Source organism: Crinia signifera, chromosome 8 (assembly GCF_055691185.1).
Source record: "Crinia signifera chromosome 8, ASM5569118v1, whole genome shotgun sequence".
In the NCBI taxonomy this organism is placed as follows: Eukaryota; Metazoa; Chordata; class Amphibia; order Anura; family Myobatrachidae; genus Crinia; species Crinia signifera.
In genome coordinates, this window is record NC_139224.1 from 108,988,119 (window position 1) to 109,012,361 (window position 24,243).

Here is a 24,243-nt window from a genome sequence, read left to right on the forward strand (position 1 = left end):
GTGCACAGAATAAACAAATATTTTATTTTTCAAGGTGTCTGGACACGGAGCATAGCTCTGCTCCAGACACCCATGAAGCCCTGCCCCCAGGATGTGTTTGGCCCGCGGGTTATTCACTGAGAGTACAGGGATGACCATTGATGGATAAAACCTTCAATGGTTTCCCATTGCATGGTTGGTGATCATCGATGGCCACTAGCAGTTTCATTATCAATGGTCGCCCCTGTTCAAAGGCCACTAAAATCATGGGGTCCTGGCAGCAGCCTGAATTTGAGTTGGGAATAAAGTAAGAAAGGGCAACTGTACATCTTGGTAAAGCTATGCTGCACTGCAGGTAGGGCAGATATAAACTATGCAGAGATATTAAGATGTGAAAGAGGCTTGTCCAAACTCAACTCTAAATTACAGTGCAAAAATAAAGCTATCCAGTATTTGTGGGCTACATGCAAAAACAGGCAGTATTTGCCCAGCATGCAAAAAAAAATTGTATAGCCATTTGTCTCTTCTGGCAATCGCCGATGGCATGATGAGCTGGTCTGGACCCACAGTGAGACCGGCGCTAACTGAGTAGCTTTCCCACTTAGCATTCTGTTCAGCTGCCCGGAGCACGCGAAAAGTCCTATGAATGCCCCAGTCCATGCCTGCTTTATTCTCTGCAGAACCAGGCCCATAGTAAACTTTACTAGAAAGAACCTTTAATAGTGTTCATTATAAAGGCTCCCATACACTACTACTATATTGCACAATTTAATTTGATTTCTATCTTTCAGGACAATATTTTTTTTGTAAAGTGGCAAATCATATGTATTTTCCATCCAATCCGATCCGAAGCAGGGTTCAGTGAGTGTTGGATAGGAGCCCCTAGAACACTAGTGCTGCACTATTAATTTATCAGAATCACATGGAATCGGATGGAAAATGGAGTGTTTTTTTTGTGCGTGCGATGTATCGCAGGAAGTTTGACTAGCATTTCTAATCCCCCAGGCCCTAATCTAGCCCATCAGATATATCTATGGTACAATTGTATACCATAAGATATATCGCATGCGATTTTTCATGGCTAGATTCTTATGTGATATATCTTATGAAAAAATAGCACAAAAGTACAAAATCGTATGGAATCACTCCCGGGAAGGAAATCGCATCCGACTTCATGGTCAGACATATAATTGTAGTGTATTGGGCCCTTAACACTCTGCACCTTTTAAAAATCCACACAGTTCCTCTCTCCTTCCTGGGGTGTCGCCAGTGCTTAAAGTGGTCCAGGGGAGGTGGTGGAACTCACCTTTGCTGCCATTCGCGCCCCCCCAACAATATATGTCACAGCCAGGATGGGTGCTAGGGTGTTAGCGCCACCCTACAAGCTTTACATTTCTGGTCTATCATACACACACCCATGAATAGAATCATGTGGGGCACATAATGCCACCTCTAATTGAAATTATGGTGAAAAGTGGCAAACAAGCCCCAAAAAAGTAAGAACCATAACAATGCGCGCCGTAGGCGCGCTGAAAAATTTAGGGCATGGCTTTGTGGAACATGGGGATTATGCACACCGTAATAGCCATTACATACTGCACATCTACATTACACCGCCTACATAACACCGCACGTCCGAGTCTCCCACATCACGCTGCCCATCCCCATTCCCTACATCATGCTGCACATTCCTGTACCCTACATCACGCTGCACATCCCTGTACCCTACATCACACTGCAAGTCTATGTACTCTACATCTCACCGCCTACATAACACTGCATGTCCCTGTCACCTACAGTACATCACGCCACACATCTCCAACCCCATGCATCACGCAATACATCTCCATCCCCTAAATCACACTGCACAACCCCACACCATGCTGCAAGGTTCCGTTCCCTACATCATGCCGCATGTCACATACCCTGCATCACACCCCAACATGACATCATTTGCAGAATAAGGACATCATATACAACATTGGCACATGTGTTAAAGTGACAGAATTATAAAACCAATGATGTCATGGCCAGCACAGGGCCCCTCACCTTGATCTTTTTCCTGCTCTCTCCGCTGCTTTGGCCTGCACTGATCTGGACATACTGCTGCTCCCCCAGGCCCCACATCATTGAGATAACAGCTGTGCAGTCAGTAGTACACAGCCTCAGGCTCTGTGACCATTACCATTTTGTTGGTGAGTTAGTGTACTGTACACTAACTCACCAACAAAATGGTAATGGTCACAGAGCCTGAGGCTGGAGCAGGAGGTGGAGGAGAAGCAGACTGAGTGCGCACTGCGCAGTAAAATGGAAAATGGCGCCGAGGCCAGAGAAAAGGCCCGCCAACGCCACCCCCCCCCCCCCTCCCTAACTCAATCCCTCCGCGTCCCCCACCCACCTCCCCACAGAAGCCAAAAGCACAGACTTACTTGTTGGGGGGGTAATATAGTTGAACAACTTGTCCAACATGTATGATGTCTCCTGGCGGGGGCTACTAGTAGCGGAGGCAGCGTGTGGTAAGCGCTGGAACCGAGGCTACACAGCGTCCACTACGCTCGAGCTTGCAGCCGTGACAGCCTGCGCATAAGCGCAGGTCCCTCCTCTGTCCCCCCTTGGTGGCCAATCCGAACAGCAGGAGGGGGAGGCAGTCAGGTCAGTCCCCGCCCGGCGCTGTGTACCGCTCGGCGCTCATAGTCACAGCCGCCTGTCACTCAATAGAGTCTCTATTGTGACAGGCGGCTGTGACTGTGAGCGCCAAGCGGTGCACATAGACACAGTCACGGCAGCCGCAGCAGTAGCACTAGCACCCACATCGGCGTGTCCCGTCCCCGCGCATTGAGAGATCCATATGGATTCTCGGCAGGGCGGCAGCAGCAGCAGGCTGGGTGGGCGAAGGAGGCGGAACTGAGTTCCGGCTTCAATTTGAACTGCCGGAACTCAGTTCCGGTGCGTTCCGGCCCACTTTAACCCCTGGGTGTCGCTGACTGCTTTGCTGCTTCTGGTACAGTCTGGTTTGTATTGAGATACAGATCAGACTGCTAGAATCACCACAGCAGACAGTGACACCTCAGGCAGGAAAGAGGAACTGCATGGATTTTGAAAGGTGCAGGGTGCTTAAATGAACACAATTTGATATTCTGAAATAAATATGTCACAATACAGCTAAATTCAAATTGTTCATTGATCATTGCTCATGTATAAGACAGAAAAAAGGGAGAAAATTAAATATGGACAAAGGTATCCAGAGTACCAATTAGGCATATTTATTCCAAAAGAGCAGTTACTGAGAGATATTTTATTTTTTCTTTAATATCATTATCACAAGTCATAACTTACAGGATTCGGTTTACTAGAAGCCAAATCTAAACTTCATATGGGGCATAAGAAAACTTGGGTATGGCTCAATGAGTTGATCTACTGACTATGTCATCCTTTTGACCATATCGAACTAGTTCAGGTCTAACATATGGGGTCACCTTTTGACCATATGCGGATGACGTGCAGTATGACTGTTAGCCTAGTTAGGATGTACCTATCATCCAGATAACGTAAAAATGTAGGCTTGCCAACAGTCTATAAATATATTACTAAAAATGTGTATATTTCTTAATCCCTTAGTAAGTAAAACTAGAACTCAGTAAAGGTGCATACACACTGGGCATTTTTGCGATGATGAGGAAAATCGCTGGGCTGAAAATCGCTCAGTACATACACACTTAGCGATTTTTGCCCATCCAATAAATTTTTCCAGGGGTGGGTGGCTTTCCATAGCTAGATAGCAGCAGATGAGCGGTGGCTTGCGACCGGTGATGATGTGGGAGTGTGCATCAGCGCTCACTGCTCATGGCCGGGCTGAACACACTGGGCGACTTTTGAGCTGAAAGCTCAAACAGCAAAACTGACCTGTTTTCAGCTCCAAATCACCCAGTGTGTATGGGCCTTAAGACTCCAATGTATTACTGATACCATAGCAATTATTTTGAGGTAATCTTTTTTTGTTACCTTCCCTAAATGATTCTATTCTTGCAACATTTAAGTTAGTTTTAAAACTTTATAATTTGTCTGTAAATAATTAATGTAAATTATCTCTATAATTGTATAATTATTTTGTATATTTTAATTAATTTGTGTTTTATTTTTCATAGAGGTGTTGATGAAAAAATTAATATTATCAATAGTTGTCAACACAGACCACCACTATTACTGTATGGTGGTAAAGTGAACCCAATACTGTTTTAGTATGATGCTGGGCTAACATGCTTTAGTGAACCCTATGTTCAGGATTGGTTCGCTAGGCAGCCTATATTCGCTGGCTAGCAAGCACCTTAACGCCGCCACGCCCAAAGGCCACCCCATCCAATGCCCATATCCCTTCACTGCCATGCGAGGGGATGTGTTCGCTAACACATTGCCTGCGTCCCCAGGGGAACACCCAGCATTTTCATGGGGATGCTCAGAAAATGGTGGGTGTTCCCCTGCTCCATGCCGGTGTTCACCCGCTGTGCTGGTGGCCATAGACATGGAGCAATCTGTGTTTCAATTCTAAGCAATCTAGTCAGATTGTGTAGAAATGGGGCTGTAATTGCCTCGTGTATGCCCCGTGGGGTTGAACAGGTTACTTAGGGCCTTATTCTGGTCGGTGCGGATGGAGCCGAATATGCGGGCAGGACGTGCGTCCTAAACCCCGCCTTTCGTACGGATGGCTCACTCCGTCCGAATGCGGTAAGCCGCTGACCGCACAGAGCACGAGTGGATTTCTCACGGATACACCTCCTCCATCTCTGGGAACCTCCCCCATCATTCGATGGTCGCAGACCATCGAATGCAGGACCGAGTGGTCCGCCAGCTCCCGCAACCTCAGACCACACGGGCATTTCTCCGTGCAAAAGCAGAGATCTGGGCGGGCAGCTGACATCCGGCAATGTCATATGTCCGCCCCCTACACGTGCGTCACGGCCGCATTACCATACGTACGCCCAGCGTTTTCATGGGAACGCCCATGAAATGCGGGGGTGTAAACATATGGTAATGAGCCCAAACAGCCCTTCACTCCCCTCTCCACCCCCTGTGTACACTTTTCATGCGGAATTTGGACGTGCGTTCCATTCGCACATGCGCAGACACAAAACATCGGCGGCACGAACGCACGCGGACATTACCGCACCAACCAGAATAAGGGCCTTAGTGTGTGGCGAGAATTAGCTACATTGTGAGAGACTGATGGGTATTTCTACACTAGAACCCCTTGCGACCTAGAATGACCTGTTAAATTTTTCCTATTAGAAAACAAACTATGAGCTAACCGAACTTAGCAGCAATTCTAAATTCTTGTTATTGTATGGTGATTTAGCATCCCTCCAATTTATTACGGTAACCAACCACCCCTCATTATAAAAATGAATTACTAGACTCAGATAGGTCTGACCGCTAAAACAACAGGTAAATGCATTGATTTTCATGGAAAGATTGACTGTACGGTAGCCACAGGGTCGGGTGGGGGTGGTGGTCGTTATAATAAAATTTTTGCACAATTTTTCCCCACCACACCACCTTTCTGAAAGAGATATAGATGGATAGATAAATAGACTAATAGTGCATACACACGGCTTGATTCCGTTTTCAATTTGATTTAAATTAGATTTGGACTATTCGAACTGTTCTGAAGTTTTTTATACTCCTTTCACGATTTTCACTTTTTTCCATTCGATTTGCTATTCGATTTAGAGGAGATTAAAATTGAATTTGGATTGAATCAATGCAGCAGTGAAAACATTAGATTCGCACTATCTACATTAGTGCAATGGGGCGATTTCAGCCATTATTTCCGGTGATATGGTAGCTGGTGACTATATCCCTGTGTGTACGGGGCTCCCGCGTCCAGCCCTGGGGGGGCTCGCTGGTCGGAGGAAGATGCTACTGTGACCGGCGGATGGTATAGATAAGGCACCACAAGTGTTTCACAGTGGTGTACAAAGGAACAGTACATGGAGACAAACTTAACATTACAGTAATTAACAACAAAAATAGAGTGAACGCCAAAGTTTAATACACATTACAGCATAAATGTAAGTAGTGAGTATGTGACCAATGTGCTACTAGGGGCTGGTGGCCAAAGATGGAGATGAAGTATGTGGACGAAGTTGGTTGCTGAATGTTTGAGCATGGGAGAGCTGTGAGTGAAATGTGAAGCGAAGATGGCTTTAATGCTGAATGCATGACCAAACATACAGATGTAGCATGCTACATCTTTGCCTGGCGCCCGCCAGATTCCTTTCACTGGCAAGCGCCAGTGATAGGGACTTGGACACGCGTGTGTCTCACGCGCATGCACGTCCCAGTATCACGGCACCCGGGCAGCGTCTCCATGCCCATCTTCACTTCAAGGAGACGCTGTGGGGGGGGGGGGGGGGGGTTGGGGTGGCGAGGGGGACCGGTGGGGATGGCGGAGGAGCTGGGGGATGGCGGCAGGCAGGGAGATGGAAGCCTCCATGCATGAGCCGGACACTGTGGGGCAGAAGCAGGGCTCCCGGGAGAGCTGGCAGGGGACTGGGGTAGGGAGCTGCTTGCACTGCTCCCACTCATGCATATGTAATGATCAGGAGCAGTGTGAAGTGAATATATGAATATGTAATGAGCAGCTCTCGGCTCCCGGCCTCCTGCTGGCTGTTATGTGTAAAAAAAAAAATAATAAAAATAATTTAATAAAAATAATTAAAAATGTAATATATATTCATGTGCACATGAATAAAAATAGCATGCCCCTTCACATAATAAAGTTCCTGATTTTTTTACACCAAATTAAAAAAATACAAATATTTTAAAAGTTCACATTCCAGCTCACCATAAAAAGATGGTGATTGCTACATGGTGACACACAGTGAAAATCACTTAGAAAGCAATTCACCATCTGATCATTGAATACACTCACGGCGAATCACATGGAAAAACCCATTGAAAAACCACAGCGAATTGCAGAGACTATCAGACGGCGAATTGTCCGTCATTCACTGTTCACCATCGGCGAATAGTGCACGTTGAATAGGGTGAATCACTTTTTAAGTAAAAAGATTCACCTTATAGCACGAAAATAGCACACATTCGCCATAGAACATGGCAAATCAGCCTCATTGAATACTGCCCAATATACTGTATCTCCTAAAAGTGAAACAAAATGGTGCTTTCTGTAACAGAGCAGCAACAGTGTAGCATAGCTTCTATTCCACAGTGCTCTGTTTCTACAATGTTAATTGAATGTTGTCTCTATAAAATGCTATTCAGTGAATTTGAATACAGTATAATAGCTTCTAATCTCTAGTGGTTTCACTAAAAATAACTACAGAATAATATAGGTCAACAAACACTAGGTTCGACCACTATTGGTGGACAGGAAATAGGTCGACACATGACAGAGGTTGAAATGCAATAGGTCGACACTGCTAAAAGGTCGACACGTACAAGAAGTTGACGTGTCAATGGTCGACTCAAAAAAGGTTGACATGAGTTATTCATGTTTTTTTTTTTTTTTTATCCGACCTGTTCTTACTTAACGATCCATATTGGCATGGATTGAAATTATGATAGCGTGCCAAGTTCAGTGAGGCACCGTACCCGAAGCATGGCAAGCAAAGCGTTACACTATTTGGGGACCAATGTCAATATATGTCAATATATGTCCGCGTAGACACCAACAAAATGTAAAAACTTGTGTCTCCCTTTCCTGTGTCCATGTTGATATTTTCTATTGCATGTCGACCTTTTTTCCAGGGTCAATCTATTGCATGTTGACCTATTGACTGTCGACCTAAACTCTGTAAATTGGGGGGGGGGGGGTTGAAGTGAATTGCGCTGCTGATTTAAAGAATATTTTATTGATAACACCACATTGATTTGGCTGAGTAAAGATGAATGCCTTACACAAAAAAATCTTTTGAAATTTTTATATGAAAAAAATATATAGTAGTACATAAACATACATTTAATACATAAAAACAGTATAAAATAAAACAAGAGTCGGGATCCCAATTATATTAGCTAGAGTAGCTTTTTGCGGATTTTCAGCAATATAACTTAAATATGCAAATGATGGTAGTTTGCAGTATCAAATGGGGGAAGAAGAAAAAGGTCCGGTTTATACAGAATATGATTTTACTGTATACGGACTGACCGGTGTATTAAATCACAGAGAGTAGTATGCAGTCACAGGTTTTAAATTATGCTCACCCTGGAAGATAGCACTTTCTTCGTGCTAGTTTATGGGGGTCTCCAACGAGCGGTCCCAGTTGTTAAAGGGATGGGGTTCCTTCCAGATGTAACAGTCACTAAACTCTGTAAACCTAGCAATCCGCACCCATAGAGAACTTGTGAAACTCCCTATTCTGAATAAGCAAAACGAAGACAAAATTATTTTTAAATATACAAAAACTGCATTTTATGCCCATGAGATGAAGAAAGCACATGCCAATTTCAGCAAAAGCCAACCACAGGTGGATTGCCAGCGCAGGTGACCCATTATCGCTATGTGCTATTTGGCTATCTGTCACTCACAATTGAATACGTCTCTCCCAAGTATATTTGAATCTTTTCCCTAATATGAATGAGTTTGCGCCTGTACATGCCCTGTCACAGACTGAACAAGTGTGTACACCAGTGGTTCCCAAACTGTGTGCCGTGGCACCCTGGGGTGCCTTGGGAGACTTGCAGGGGTGCCCTGGGTTAGTGGTCCAGGACCAATTCAAGTCCTTTATGTCCATTATAATAATCAAATTGTGGACAAACAGAAGTGAATCCTGTCAATTACCACATAACTGATCTTAAGGATGAGATATAAACACAATTTATTTAACTTAATATTTGTTACTGACTTTCTCAATGAGAAATCTTTAGCCTAGGGGTGCCGCGAAAAATTTTCTGATGCTTTGGGGTGCCGTGATTCAAAAACTTTGGGAACCCCTGGTGTACACATTAGAAACTGTAAATAAATAAATTAATAAATAGTGTCCATGCGTAACCGAAACACTGCCATTTGCTGGCAGCGAGTGAAACTATGGAGGTTATTCTGATTCAATCGGAAAGGTACAATCACTCTCTAATGGATAAAACCATATGCACTGCAGCTGGGGCTAATGTAACATGTGCAGAGAGAGTAAAGGCCCCCATACACTAGCCGATTTTGGTCAGATTTAGGCCAGATCAGTCGGATCTGGCCTAAATCGGACCAAAATCGGCTAGTTTTGATGTCCCCTCAGATCCGATGCACGGTCCCGTGCGCATCGGATCTGCGTCGTGTGGTCGGACCTGCTGCACGTCCGACCACCCGACTTGGGACCTAGTGGGGCGGTGCGGCGGTGGAGGGAGCAGGGGGGGCTGGGGACGCTGCGAGGGACACAGGCGGCATAAAGTCGGGCGGGGGGAGCCGGGAGCTGTCAGCACTGAATTAAAAAAAAAAGCCCATACAATGAATGGGCGGCCTGTGATTGGCTGAGCGCTCTCTCAGCCAGTCAGCAATTGGCTGAGAGAGCGCTCAGCCAATCACAGGCTGCCCATTCATTGTATACAGTAGGCTTTTTTTTCTAGCACTGACAGCTCCCGGCTCCCTCTGCCCGGCTCTATGCCGCCTGTGTCCCCCGCAGCGTCTGTGTCCCCCACAGCGTCTGTGTCCCCGCAGCATCCCCAGCCCCCCTGCTCCCACCAGCAGCCCCCCCTGCTCCCCGGGTTTTTTACATGTGATAAATCGAGACGATTTATCACATGTAAAAAATGGCACATCAAGTGCCAATCTAATCAAGCTCCCCCAGGGAGCAGCCGGGGAAGCTCAGGGGGAAGTCGGGGGCGACTTGTCCTAAGGACAAGTCGCCCTAGTGTATGGGGGCCTTTAAGGTGTGTACACATTTGTACAATCTGCATGAGATCCAGATGAGATTTTGACTATATAGTCAAAATCTCATCTGGATCTCATGCAGATTTTATGGGTTTTAACCCTTGCAATCCCGATGCGATCCCGATGCGCGCTCCCGTATTGCAGCCAGAAAGTCTTGGCTGCATAGACTATCTAGTGCAGATCTGCACTAGATAGTCTAAGGTGTATGTAGATAGTCTAAATTGTATACATAGTCTAAATTGTGATATAGTGTAAATTGTACAAGTGTGTACACACCTTAAGATTTGGGTGGGAGTGTACTTCAAACTGATATCTAATTTTCAGTTTAAAAATAAAGCAGCCAGTATTTACCCTGCACAGAAACAATAAAACACCAAAATTTAACTCTCTTTGCACGTTACATCAACCCCACCTGCAGTGCATATGGTTAGAGAGGGAGTGTGCCTTTCCCAGGGCCGGATTTGTGCCTAGGCCCGTGAGGCACGGGCCTCAGGGCGGCACCAATCAAGGGCGGCACAGCAGGCTGACGTTCTTTTAAATAGCAGCATGGCAGAGCGGGTGGGCAGCAGCAAGTGACAAGCGGCGGCGCCGATGACATGATTCATCATATGTCGGCGGCAGTGCTGCTCGTCGTCACCCGCCGCTGCCCACCCGCTCTGCCATGCAGAGTACATCACCGGCTATCTCCGACGGTCCCCCTGCGCGTCCGGCTCCGCCACTAAATCTATCTATCTATCTATCTATCTATCTATCTATCTATCTATCTATCTATCCATCCATCCATACCTACATGTCTTTACCCCCTCCCCAACACACACACATGTATGTGTATGAATCAAGCAGTATACCTTGTGTGTGCAGTCCGTGTATACAGTATAACTGTAAATAGTTTCTATGCCTCTTTTATTCCATGCTGTTATAATAGTATCTGTGACTGTGCTCCCGTCTCAGCAGAGTTACAGCGAGTGTTTAAACTCTTGGCAGGTGACTGGCATTCATTCCTGGAAACAGGCAGAGAGATTATAGAATGAATAAGAAAGAGACATACTGTACATACCGAGGAACATCAGATCTACAGTAAGTACAGTATACAATAGGTGTGAGATGAAGGAAGAAGGGAAGGGAGGGAAGGTGAGAGTTGGAAGAGCATAGAAAAAGAAAGATTGCAGCTGAAATAGGAGGGGAGGCGGGGTGGATGTGCGAGAGGAGGAAAGACAGAAGGAAGACTGGAAGGAACATCAGGAAGTTTGGAGAGAGAAAGAGAGAGAAAGACAGAGAGGAAAAAAGAGAGGGGGAAGAGAGAGATAGAAGGAAAGAGAGAGTGAGAGAGTGAGGGAGAGAGAAAGAGAGAGAGAGAGAGAGAGAGAGAGAGAGAGAGAGAGAGAGAGAGAGAGAAAGAGAGAGAGAGAGAGAGACAGAGAGAGTAGTGCGGACGATGGGCTGCACATGATGAACACAGAAGGATGAGACGCGAGAGGAAAGTGGCCGGCAGGTAAGTAATGAGGGTGGAAGAAGTATGGCAGCAGTATGTAAGCGCACATACAGTATATAAGGCAGATGACAGCCGGGGCTAGCAGGCTCAGTGACCAGTGTCAGAGGCTGGTGACACAGCGGGGCCGGGCTCCTGTATAACTTGCACCCGGGAAGAGGAGGAGGAGGAGGAGACACGTCTCAGGACAGAGGCAGCTCCTTCTAGCAGTATCACATCCCTAGCTGTCCTCCTCCTGGCATATACATCATCTGGGTAAGTGGCTCAGGGATACAAGCATTTACTCTGTCTCTCCTTGAGTGTATCACCAATTATCTAGCATCAGTCTCATGCTCTATCAGGTTAGACTGACGATTGTTTTAAACAAAACTTCAGCATGTACAGTATGTGTAGCACGTGGGAGCGTTACATGAGCATTGTATGTTATAAGGAAAAAGTAATCTGAACGTTTAATATAAATCTGGCTATGTAGAATGGTAATTACTGATCGGGACAATCGGTTACACAAGTATCCCACCTGCTATTATATCACATAGCACCTGTATTGTATTATTCTGCACATTCGTACAATCTATGTATCTATACAAATCTATCTATCTATCTATCTATCTATCTATCTATCTATCTATCTATCTATCTATCTCTCTATCTATATATCTGTAAAAACGAATCTATAGCTATATATCTGTAAAAATCTATCTATCTATCTATCTATCTATCTATCTATCTATCTATCTATCTATCTATCTATCTGTACAAATCTATCTATCTATATATCTGTAAAAACGAATCTATAGCTACCTATCTGTAAAAATCTATCTAGCAATCTATCTATTTATCTGTACAAATCTATCTGTCTATCTATTTATCATCTATCTATCTATCTATCTATCTATCTATCTATCTATCTATCTATCTATCTATCTATCTATCTGTACAAATCTATCTATCTATATATCTGTAAAAACGAATCTATAGCTATCTATCTGTAAAAATCTATCTAGCAATCTATCTCTATCTCAAATCTATCTATATGTAAAAAATCAATATATCTGTAAAAATCTCTATCTAAATGAATATCTATTTATTTATCTATTTTTATCAATCTGTAAAAATCTATCTATTTGTCTATCTTTAAACATCAATATATCTATCTGTACAAATATATCTATCTATCTATCTATCTATCTATCTATCTATCTATCTATCTATCTATCTATCTATCATGGATGGGGTTTAATACAGTATACTGTTTTCAAATATAATTTGTGCGCTTGTCAGGACAAATAATACGACATCTTCTAGTAGAAAGATATGTATTGTGTAATTTAAATATGATATTTATAAGATTAAAAACAAATAGAATTGTATATAACTTGCTATAACGACACTGTTGTAGATAACATACGTACAGTATAAGGTATTATTATACATGTAATAATATAATTCTTGGTTCCCTCAGTGTGACACAATGCTTGATGGGCTGAAAATGGAGGAGAATATACAAAATGTCATTGACAACTCAACCTTATTTGGTAAGGGTCAGCGGTGTCCTGTACTCAGGTATATTTACTGTATTGGATCCAGATTGTGTGCACTAGATGATACGGATCAACTGTGGCTTGTGCCTTTTCTCGGGGGAGACTTGCGTGTGTCCTAAAGCAAATTACTAATACAGTACCAACATTTACATAAGCGCTAAAAATATTGTCAATTACAAATACGTGATCACACCAGTCTAATTTTAATAAAACAAGAAAATCTCCAAAACTAAAATAATGTCACATTTTATATATATATATATATATATATATATATATATATATATATATATATATATATATATATAAAATAATGTCACATTATATATATATATATATAAAATAATGTCACTATATATATATATATATATATATATATATATATATATATATATATAAATACATATTAAAATGTACTTGTGTATTAATTTGAAAGTCAGATAGATCAAGAAATAATATGTATCCAACATAAGTTACACATGCGTGTATGAGCTAAATTCTGCAATTAAACGAATTAAATAGGGCACAGTTATAACACAGAAGAGAGATACTTATATTATTTTATTAAGTAGTAATACAGTCATAATCAGAGTTAGATTATTTGTGCAAATAAACTAAAATACGTTTGTATTTAAATCATTGTAAAGGAGATGATAGACGGATAGATGGATAGATAGATAGATAGATAGATAGATTAGATAATTTGTGAGATCCAAAGCGTTTAGAATTACAGACAACACTTTTCTTGTGTCCATTACATAATTTTTGTATATCCACATGTAAATTGGAAGCAATATTAGTGATATTTCGCTATTTATACATTTTTACATCTTCTTTCACAATTTTCACAGTACCTATACTAATATACGAATGTTCTTAATTGGAACTAGCTGCTCTCATATGAATGGACTTTAAATGAAAGGAACAAAAATATAAAGACAAATAGACAGACAGACGTGGTATTATCAAGTGCCTCCGCAGGTCTCCGGTTATTGCTCCCTCCGTAATAAAGCTGTGCACTAGGGTTCACGAATCACACCTCGGGCCCCTCACATTTAATAAAAAAAGATTAACCCTTCTCCTCTCGCATGCCCACGGGTGACATCCATTATCTTTTTTTATGAAATTTTTCGCTCAAACCAAATCTCTGCAGAACAAGCAAATACGCATATATATATATATATATATATATATATATATATATATATATATATATATATATATATACATACACACATATATGCACACACACGCATACACACACACACACACACACACACACACACACACACACACACACACACACACACACACACACACACACACACACACACACACACACAGGCACACAACCATATACACGTTAGATGCTTATAATGCTTGTGCATCAGATCATGTGGTTATGTAATTATATCACACTGTATCATTTCAGTCTGCTGGTGAGTTCTGTAATAAATAATAAATGCCTCCATAGTTATAGTATATGCGGTATGATCTATAAATGTGCTCAACTACTTTTTCAGTTTTAAGTAATCACTTCCAAGTCAGTGAAACCGTAGTGTTACTATGATTTATAGAACAGCCGTTAAGTCAAGTTAAAATAAAGATAAAAACAAATATGCAGGCATTATACATTTGGAGAAGTGTATACATCGTTGATTAGGTAGATAGATAGATAGATAGATAGATAGATAGATAGATAGATAGATAGATAGATAGATGGATAGATAGATGATAGATAGATAGATAGATAGGTATTGTAGATAGATAGATAATAGAATATTTAATTATAATAGAATATTTAATTCAAGTGTGTAAGATGCAGGGTAATTCTATACAATTTCAAAACAAATTTAGTGTATGGAAAGTTACTCCTGAAAGAAAAAGCATCACTGCCTAACTAAATTCTGGACAATGTAAAACGGATACTGAAGGTGTACTGGGCACTGTGTACTGTGCATAGTAATACTTACCGTCAACCAAAAAAAAAATAAACAAAAATAAGACAGGTGCAATACGTACGTGTCCCCCCCCCCCCCCATACTCTCTCTCTCTCTCTCTCTCTCTCTCTCTCTCTCTCTCTCTCTCTCTCTCTCTCTCTCTCTCTCTCTCTCTCTCTCTCTCTCTCTCTCTCTCTCTCTCTCTCTCTCTCTCTCTCTCTCTCTCTCTCTCCCCTATCCCCCATGTGTTAAAAGTGATTTAAACTAGAAACATTTATGTAATGAATGTCTGGTTGAGTATTATATCTCGTTTCCATTTTTTAAAGGAGATTCTGTATTGTTTAAAAATCAGGCAGAAACATTCCACCTCCTGTCATACAGCATATACTAGTAATAGGAAATAAGCTACCAATATACAATCTATCTATGCTGTATTATATACTTGGGGACAGGTACAGTAGGAGACAGCTGTATATACGCCATATACTGCTGTCATCCGTATATCCTGGGGAACACAGTCGGTATGAAGCTGCCATGGAGCTGCACTTGCTTATGCTGTCTGCTATAACCCACCAGTCTGCATAGCGCGTATTCCTCCAGGACACAAACTTATCGGGACTGGAAAGACCAAGGAGGGAGTGTACTAATAACTGACACCAGTCATTGAGGGCTGATGTGAGATGTACAACCCCCCCCTGTCTCCGGAGAGTATAATGTAGCTATTTATTTATTTTATTTTAATATTGCTCTGTTTATTCTTACTAATGGAGGGAGGGGGCTAGCAGCAGCAGCTTGCAGCACCTTCTGCATCAAGAGTGCTTAAGTATTTATGCTTGTGTTATCTATAGTTTATGTATGAGTTTGTATGTATGTATGTATGTATGTATGTATGTATGTATGTATGTACAGTACATATATATATATATATATATATATATATATATATATATATATATATATATATATATATATATATATATACACACACACACACACTTTTTCTTTTTCTAGAGCCCCGAATAGTGATGCAATATTTTCACTAATGGTCCTAACCTAACAGTAATTGTTTTGATTTACCCCTGTCCATAAGGATGAAATGTGTAGAAATAAAAGTGTTAAAAGTGCCTTGTTCACACATTCAGTTGGAAATCTGATTATACACAGTTCTTGTCTTCAAGGAGAACCAAATGATCAGTAATTAAGTTTCCAATGTTTGATGTAGATACTGTGTATACTGAATTGTTACTGTAACAATTGCTGCATTTGTTCTGATAAAATGTAGTTGAGATTTAGCACCCTCTTAATCTGTCATTTTGAGTGTTGGGTATTCGACTCCGACCATTGAAAGATGTGGGCGGTTCCCCCTGCCCTGCTAATGGATGCTACCGTGCAACATGCATTCGCAAACCCCTTGGAGCAAGTTGCACTTGCGAATAGGTGGCGCCAGCCAACCATTCGCAAGGTGGGGATTGGTGCACTCACAAGGCTGCGAATTCGCAGAATAACCCCCAAATCAACCAGAATAACCCCCAAAGGTCCATAAGGGGACTGAAACATCAACATGCCATTATCTACTGTGCATCCTGTTTCACTCATTGCATACTGGAGCACACAAGACGAGCAGCGATCCAACCGGCCAACCATGTCCACCATAGAGGAATATTTGTGCCGCATTGAAGGTTTGCATTTGTGCTAGTGATACTGCTGACAAACTGAAAATCTCATTGGGTACTGTACACAAAATCAATCATGAGCAACTAGGGTACAGGAAAAAGTGTTGATGCTCTCATGCACTTGACACCCTACAATGAGGAGGGAGAGTTACACCGTATTGTTACAGGAAATTAAACGTGTATGCATCATGTGACACTGGAGATGAAACAAGGATTCATGACATAGAAACACGCAAAGTCCCCACCTTCAAAGCAATTCAGATTACTCCAGACAATTCAGTCATGGTGACTGTGTTTTGGGAACACAATGGCATGAATCTTGTTGGTTTCCTCACAAGGGAGATACTGTGAATGCAGAGCTATTGTGACACAGAGGGCAATTAGTCCAAAACGACCTGGATTGCTACGAACAGGCATCTTGTTGCTGCATGATAATATCAGGCCACACTCTGTCAGCCGCACACATGAGTTGTTATAGCGCTACCATTTGGAGTTACTGGACCTTCCTCCTTACAGTCCTCACCTAGAACCTAGGCCCTTATTCTGATTGATGCGTACTTTACCGCATACTTTCGGATCGCGTCTTTACGGCGTCTGCGCATGCGTGGAGAACGCTACGCGCATGTGCCACGCCTTGACTCCGTACCTGTTCGGGCAAATCCCGTACAAAACTGGTCACCGCAATCATTCGGGAAATATGGGCGTATTATGGGCGTCATGCGGAATGACACATGGGCGTAGTTTCAAAGTGGGCAAAACGGGGCGGAAACATGGGCGGACACGGGGGAGTACACTTATGTTGGGGGGCGTACATTCGGATAGCACTCCGAATGCACGCGAACAAAAAGGGAAGAAATGTGCGGTGTCCAAAAGGCCACTATTGCTTTGCGGACACCACTCGTTCCTGCGGGAGGCGAACGGACCGCCTAATGACTACAAGCATTAACACCTGAACCCAATAAAATCGACTCCTTTACTCATTACTCACTAATAGGACGCTTGTCAGTGCTTTAATTGAAACCATTGCTGCTTCAATTGCTGTAAGGGTTAATGTGTGCAATGCATGTGTTAGGCATGCTTGTAAGGATATATTGGCATCTAATTGATTCCAATTCCAAATAAGCAATTTTTTAAGAGGATAGGTAATTGAATAAGTGGGTCATGTGATGTATTGCAGAATTGACATAATAGTGGGTTGTTTGGCGTAAATACTCCGCTTACGGGCGGTAGCACCGCTTGGCTCCCGTTCGGATGCGGTATTTCCGAGCATACTCTGTAATACTCTGTAATACCGTGCAGAATCGGAGTGTTTCTCCCGCACACGCATGGTTTGTATGTCGTCCGTAAACACGCCCTGTTCTTAAAGAGTGAGTCCGTCCGAATGCGGAGGACCCGTGGGCGTTTCTACGGACGATGGCCGCATGCGGCAGAACACCGTGGCGTGCGGACCGCTCCGTAAGAATGCGGGAATATCCGCACCGATCAGAATAAGGGCCCTAGTGATTTCCTCCTCCTTGGACCATTGAAGAAGCACATGGGTGGAAGTTCAGCAAGCTGTCCTGGCTTCTGGTGCTTAAAACTGATTTCTTTTGGGGGTAGATGTCTTGATGTATTATTGGAGCACTTAGACAATTATAGAAACTATGTGGAAAAATAATCTGTACCATATATGTAGGAGCTGAATACATTTATCGAAAGAAACCACCCATGGACAGAGCACAGTTTGTGTGTATAATATGAATGATACCTGGTGGCAGAGAGTGGAGAGCAATTCTAATATTTCTGTCAGTGCAGGGTCTGGCCAGAGGAAGACTTCATCAGAGTTTGCTAGCTTAACAATGATGGCGATATTTATTTCCATAATTTAAATGAAACACGGTCAGGAGTGGAATTAGGGGGGGGGGGGTTCGTAAAGCACATTTGGTTTGCTAATGGACAAAACCATGTGCACTGCAGGTGGGCAGATGTAACATGTGCAGAGAGAATTAGATTTGGGTGGGGTGTGTACTTCAAACTGATATCTATATTGCAGTGTAAAAATAAAGCAGCCAGTATTTACCCTGCACAGAAACACAATAATTCACCCAAATCTAATTCTCTCTGCACATCCTCTTTGTCCATTTGCAAACCAAATGTGCTTTGCGAATGAACCTGAATCAGGCCCTAGGTGAGCAGAGAGCACCAAAGATAGTTAAGTGGCATTTATTAAAGCCTATTGTATATACAGTCTATCTATCTATCTATCTATCTATCTATCTATCTATCTATCTATCTATCTATCTATCTATCTATCTATCTATCTATCTATCTATCTATCTATCTGTCATATACATTCCCTAGTCCTGGTCATACTTCTTATTATATGTATTAGTGATTATGGAAGGTTTAATAGCTCATGGGTATAATTACTTATAATTCTTATCTTCGGTCTGCCATTATTCATAATACCAAATGATGATGCCATATATTGATGATGATGATGATAATAATTAGTATTAATATTTGACACTACTTGGGATTGCTAGTTGAAATCTTTTATTGCTGATAGAGCGCTGTGGGGCAAATTTACTAAGATGATTGAAGATAAAATGTTGCCCATAGCAACCAATTAGATTCTATCAATTATCTTCTAAAAGGTGCTAAATAAATAAGAAATAGAATCTGATTGGTTGCTATAGAACTCCAATCTTAGTAAATGTACCTCTGTGTATTAGTCACACATTGCATCAGCCTTAATCTAATGGTGGCTATCCAGCTGTGAAGCCATCTACTCGTCACGTTGGAGGTACCAGTGTCTGACTATGCTTGGACTTGTAGTTCTACCACAACTGGTTACCTGTCTCTGGAGCGCAGTATGTATTTATCCAGGTGGTGATGACTGATGCTATGTGAAATGAGACCGAATCTAAAGCTGCTATCCTTGTGGTTTTCAGGGCGAGCTGTGGAGCAGAAATGGGTGTGTGAGGGCTGTGAGAGGGCCATTAGTGACCGCTTCCTCCTGCGGATAAGTGACAGCCTCTGGCATGAACAGTGCGCTCAGTGCTGCGCCTGCAGGGAACCACTGGAGAGTAGCTGCTTCTACCGAAACAAGAAGCTTTACTGCAGGAACGACTATGAAAAGTAAGTTTCACCCCTCTGATGCATGGAGGGCGCAGGCCGCATAGCACTAGCACAATGCTGAAATACACAATGCTTAACCTGAACTAATATAAGAAGTTGCTGAGTTGTCAACTGTCATGGTAACAATTGTACATTATTTGCTGGTGGAATTTAATAATGTAGCTACTTAGTATGCAACAATAGTGAACAACATAACTTACTGTACATTCTTAGGATCTCAGTGTAATTGAGTAACTGACTATTGCCTTGATGCAAATTACTAAATTAATTAAATAATATCCCCCCCACTATGTTTACATATTGGCCCTTAGATTTGATTGCAGTACAAATTTGTTCTCAAAATGGGCAAAACTATGTTCACTGCAGGTGGGGTAGATGTAACATGTGCAGAGAGAGTTACATTTAGGCGGGGTGTGTTGAAACTGAAATCTAAATGCAGTGTAAAAATAATGCAGCCAGTATTTACCCTGCACAGAAACAAAATAACTCACACAAATTTAAATCTCTCTATACATGTTACATCCGCCCCACCTGCAGCGCACAAGGCTTTGCCCATTTTGAGAACAAATTTGTACTGAGATCAGATCTGATTAAGGGCCATTATCACTTTCATATTAAGAATTGCTCTGTTTATGTAATATATTTGTGCAGGTGTTACGCAGTTGTGGAATGCCTTAATATATTCCTTATATTAATATAAGCACACTATTTACTAATCATTTAATACAATAGGATAAGGATTGCTTTGTATTTGTAAGTTGTTCTTGGGATACAAATATAAACCTGGACCTGGCAGTGAGCTGTTTCATGTATTCTGCTCTTTGATACATGTTATGTTCTAATGCTCACCTTCTGGTATATGCCAGGGCACTGTTGTCCAGCCAGTAATTAATATGCTAAATATGCTAAATATGGCCCTACACTAATCATCTTGTAGATCAGAACATGAGAGTAGTCAGGGTCCTTCAGCACAAAAGTATATATTTTTTGTGTTCTCTCCCTGGCGGTGGGAATGGGAACACCTGGTGATAGTACTGACCAAGCTGACTATGGTAACTAACTATAACCCATTGTTTTTCAATTGGCCAATGGTGGGAGCCAATCACAATCCATATAATATGAGAAAATAAACACATCTGATTCCATGCACTTAATAATTTTAGCTCTGCCCCTCCCGCAGACCTGCACATTGAGGCATTTTGTTGAGGTGCGGTTGGGGCTTGATTATATCAGACGCACAGTCCTACCTGCCGGGATGGTGACCCGATTTTGACCCGGGAGGGTAGGCAACCCTGATATATAATTACAAAATATGTTTCTTCAAGTCACATTATTCTTTATTATTATCACATCGTACATACTGTAGATTACAATGTACTTTATGTTCTAGACATAATATGTCCTATTGAATTTACCGGCAGGATATAAATAGCTGGTTTTGTAATAGTTACAGGTATTTCTCTGGGTTGTTACACTGGAGAAAGTGGTTTCCTGATGCATTAGCTGATGGAAAAACCCTGTAGCTTTCATCTTGAGAACTTTAATATTCATTGAAAAATAAATCCCATCAGCTCTCTTCTTATTCAGTACATACTGATGTTAGTTAATTCGGTACTTGTATACTATAACGGCTCCCATCGCATGCCATCGCATGCCATATGTAGTGGCATGCGATGTGATGCGATTTTCCCGGGGTTTTTATGAATTTGTTGTAAAAATCGCATGCCATCGCATGCCATGCCATCGTATCGCATGCCATGCGATGCCATGCGATGCGATGGCATGCGATTTTGATCACAAATGCATCCAAATGCATTTAAATTAGTAGCAAACATGTTCAATGGCCCCCAAATGTCTTTTTTCACAATGTACCACCCCCACTATCAACGCCAACCCGAAGCGTGGCGAGCGCAGCGAGCCCGCGAGGGGCGGCGGTACGCGTCCTATGACCTTTTCATACCCCCACTATCCACGTCGGCGTGGAGTTGAGAATAGAAAGTGTGGCGAGTGCAGCGAGCCACCGAGCCCGAAGCGTGGCGAGCATAGCGAGCACCGTGAGGGGACACGGATACCTGTGAAGCCCACGAGGGGAAGGTGGCTCGCTGTGCTCGCCACACTTTCTATTCTCAACTCCACGCCGACGTGGATAGTGGGGGTATGAAAAGGTTGTAGGACGCGTACATAGTGCGTTCCTAGTGGGGGTGCTACAGTAACAAATGCCCTTTGCGGTGCATTTAACATGATTTTAACACGTCAATGATTTCTGTGAAAAATGGCATCGCATCGCATGCGATGGCATGCGATGCGATGCCATTTTTTCATATACGATGCCCATCGTGGGAGCCGTGATACTACACAAGTACCGTTAATTCTAGTGGTAACATTGGCTGAGATAAATAACATGCTGAGCAGCACATTGCAGCAAACAGGTTGAAGCAAAGTTTTTGCTGTGTACTGCAAAACATAATTCTTCATATATGCTGCTATGTGCAGTGATGGCTGTGTACAGAGAGGCACTGTACTTAGCCGACACCAAAAAAATGGATTAAAATGACTAAAATAATGTAAAGCATACACTTATGACACAGAGGGGGAAATTTACTAAGATATGTATTCTAGTTCACATGTTATGTTGCTATGGGCAACCAATCAGATCCTGTCTACGATCTTCTAGAGGGTGCTAAATAAATAAGAAGTAGATGCTGATTGGTTGCCCATAGCAACATCACATGTGAAGTAGAATACACATCTTAGTAAATGTTCAACAGAATATGTGTCATAAGTGTTTTCTTTGTATTTTTTTTTTATTATGACAGGGGAGGCACTGCGTCCCCTCCCTCCCCTGTTGTCCCTGGCTGCTAGCAATATTTACAGATGTGCTACCATGCATTAAATAACACTATTTTTTTACTATTACACTGCCTTCCCAGTTTTACTTATTTAGTATAAAAAGAAATAACATTTAGATTTTTTTATACTGCATCTCTCACTACATTAAGAAACCTTATTTTTTATAACCCATGACCAGGGCCAGGCCAGTTTATGGGCCTCGTCAGTCTGTGTCTTAGATGTTCATAGGCCTATACTGAGAAGGAAAGGAGCTGTTACTAATAATTAGGTACTTATGAGTTATCCGGGCATCCGATTTTTAAATCGGGTCGGATCGGGACATCGCATCGCATCGCATGCGACCATCGGATGCGATGCGATGCGATGCGATGACCCGATTTTTCCATAGGAATCAATGTTAAAATGGACTGAGTCCATTTTAACATGGAATTCAATGGGAAAAAGGGTTCTTTTCATACCCCTACTATCCAAGTGGGCATGGAGTTGGATATAAACCTGTGGCGAGCGTAGCGAGCCACCGAGCCCGAAGCGTGGCGAGCGTAGCGAGCCCCGCGAGGGGACACAGAATACCGTCCCCTCGCGGGGCTCGCTTCGCTCGCCACGCTTCGGGCTCGGTGGCTCGCTACGCTCGCCACAGGTTTATATCCAACTCCATGCCCACTTGGATAGTAGGGGTATGAAAAGGACCCCTTTTTCCATAGGAATCATTTTAACATTGATTCCTATGGAAAAATCGGGTCATCGCATCCGATGGTCGCATGCGATGCGATGCGATGCGATATCGCATCGCATCTGATTGTATGCCTTAACTTAAGGCATACAATCAAAAAATCGGACGCCCGGATAACTCACAAGTACCAATAATTATTATTTATATGTGGCCATCTAGTCAGCTGGTCTTCCTCATATTGGGCCTTATTCTGATCGGTGCGGCCGGATCCGAATATGCGGCCAGGACCGTGCGTGCGAAACCCCGCCTTCCATACGGATCGCCAACTCCGTCCGTACGCGGTAAGAAGCTGGCCGAACGGACCGCACGTGTATTTTTCACGGAATACGCCTCCTCCATCTCAGGGAACATCCCCCAACATTCGATGGTCCGGCGATGTCATATGTCCGCCACCTACACGTGCGTCACGGCCACATTACCATACGTACGCCCAGCGTTTGCATGGGAACGCCCATGAAACGCGGGGCGTATGCATATGGTAATGAGCCCAAATAGCCCTTCACGCCCCTCTCCACCCCCTGTTCGGAGTGTTCACATTTCATGCGGGATTTGGCCGTACGCCCCGCTCGCACATGCGCAGAGACGCCTCTGCACATGCGCAGACACAAAACATCGGCGGGACGAACGCACGCGGATATTACCGCACCAACCAGAATAAGGGCCATTGTCATGATGATGGGCCTGTTTTTTATGTGGGGGCCTGGAGCTGTAATTCCATTGTCTACATTTTTTGTTAACTGGCCCTGCCTATGACCTGTCCATGGTACTGAATGAGTTGTTGTGATAGGCTGCACCAATATAATCATACAAATTATTACTTACAGTACATTGTACGACGCATATTCATCTAGTCGATGTATTTCTTACATTAAATATATTATTAGGGAGTTGGAACTACATGATGTAATGGTTAGCATTACTACCTCACAGCGCTGATGTCATGGGTTCAATTCCCACCATGGCCCTAACTGTGCACAGTTTGTATATTCTCCCCGTGCTTGCATGGGTTTCCTCCGGGTGCTCCGGTTTCCTCCCACAATCCAA

The 24,243-nt window shown here is 42.7% G+C and overlaps 1 protein-coding gene across 3 annotated transcripts in view; it reads left to right on the top strand.

The window, feature by feature from the left end:
• Positions 1–10,812: 10,812 nt before the first annotated feature.
• Positions 10,813–24,243, top strand: part of LMX1A (LIM homeobox transcription factor 1 alpha) — a 103,998-nt gene continuing 90,567 nt past the window's right edge. The window contains exons 1-3 of one of the 3 annotated variants that reach the window (XM_083156962.1): positions 10,813–10,933; positions 12,808–12,880; positions 19,433–19,619. In XM_083156962.1, coding sequence (XP_083013088.1) covers positions 12,817–12,880; positions 19,433–19,619 — 251 coding nt within the window. In that variant the 5' untranslated portion in view covers positions 10,813–10,933; positions 12,808–12,816. Of the gene's footprint in view, positions 10,934–11,131; positions 11,601–12,807; positions 12,881–19,432; positions 19,620–24,243 lie in introns of those variants that run through there. The other 2 variants (XM_083156963.1, XM_083156961.1) reach the window with 2 other exon arrangements.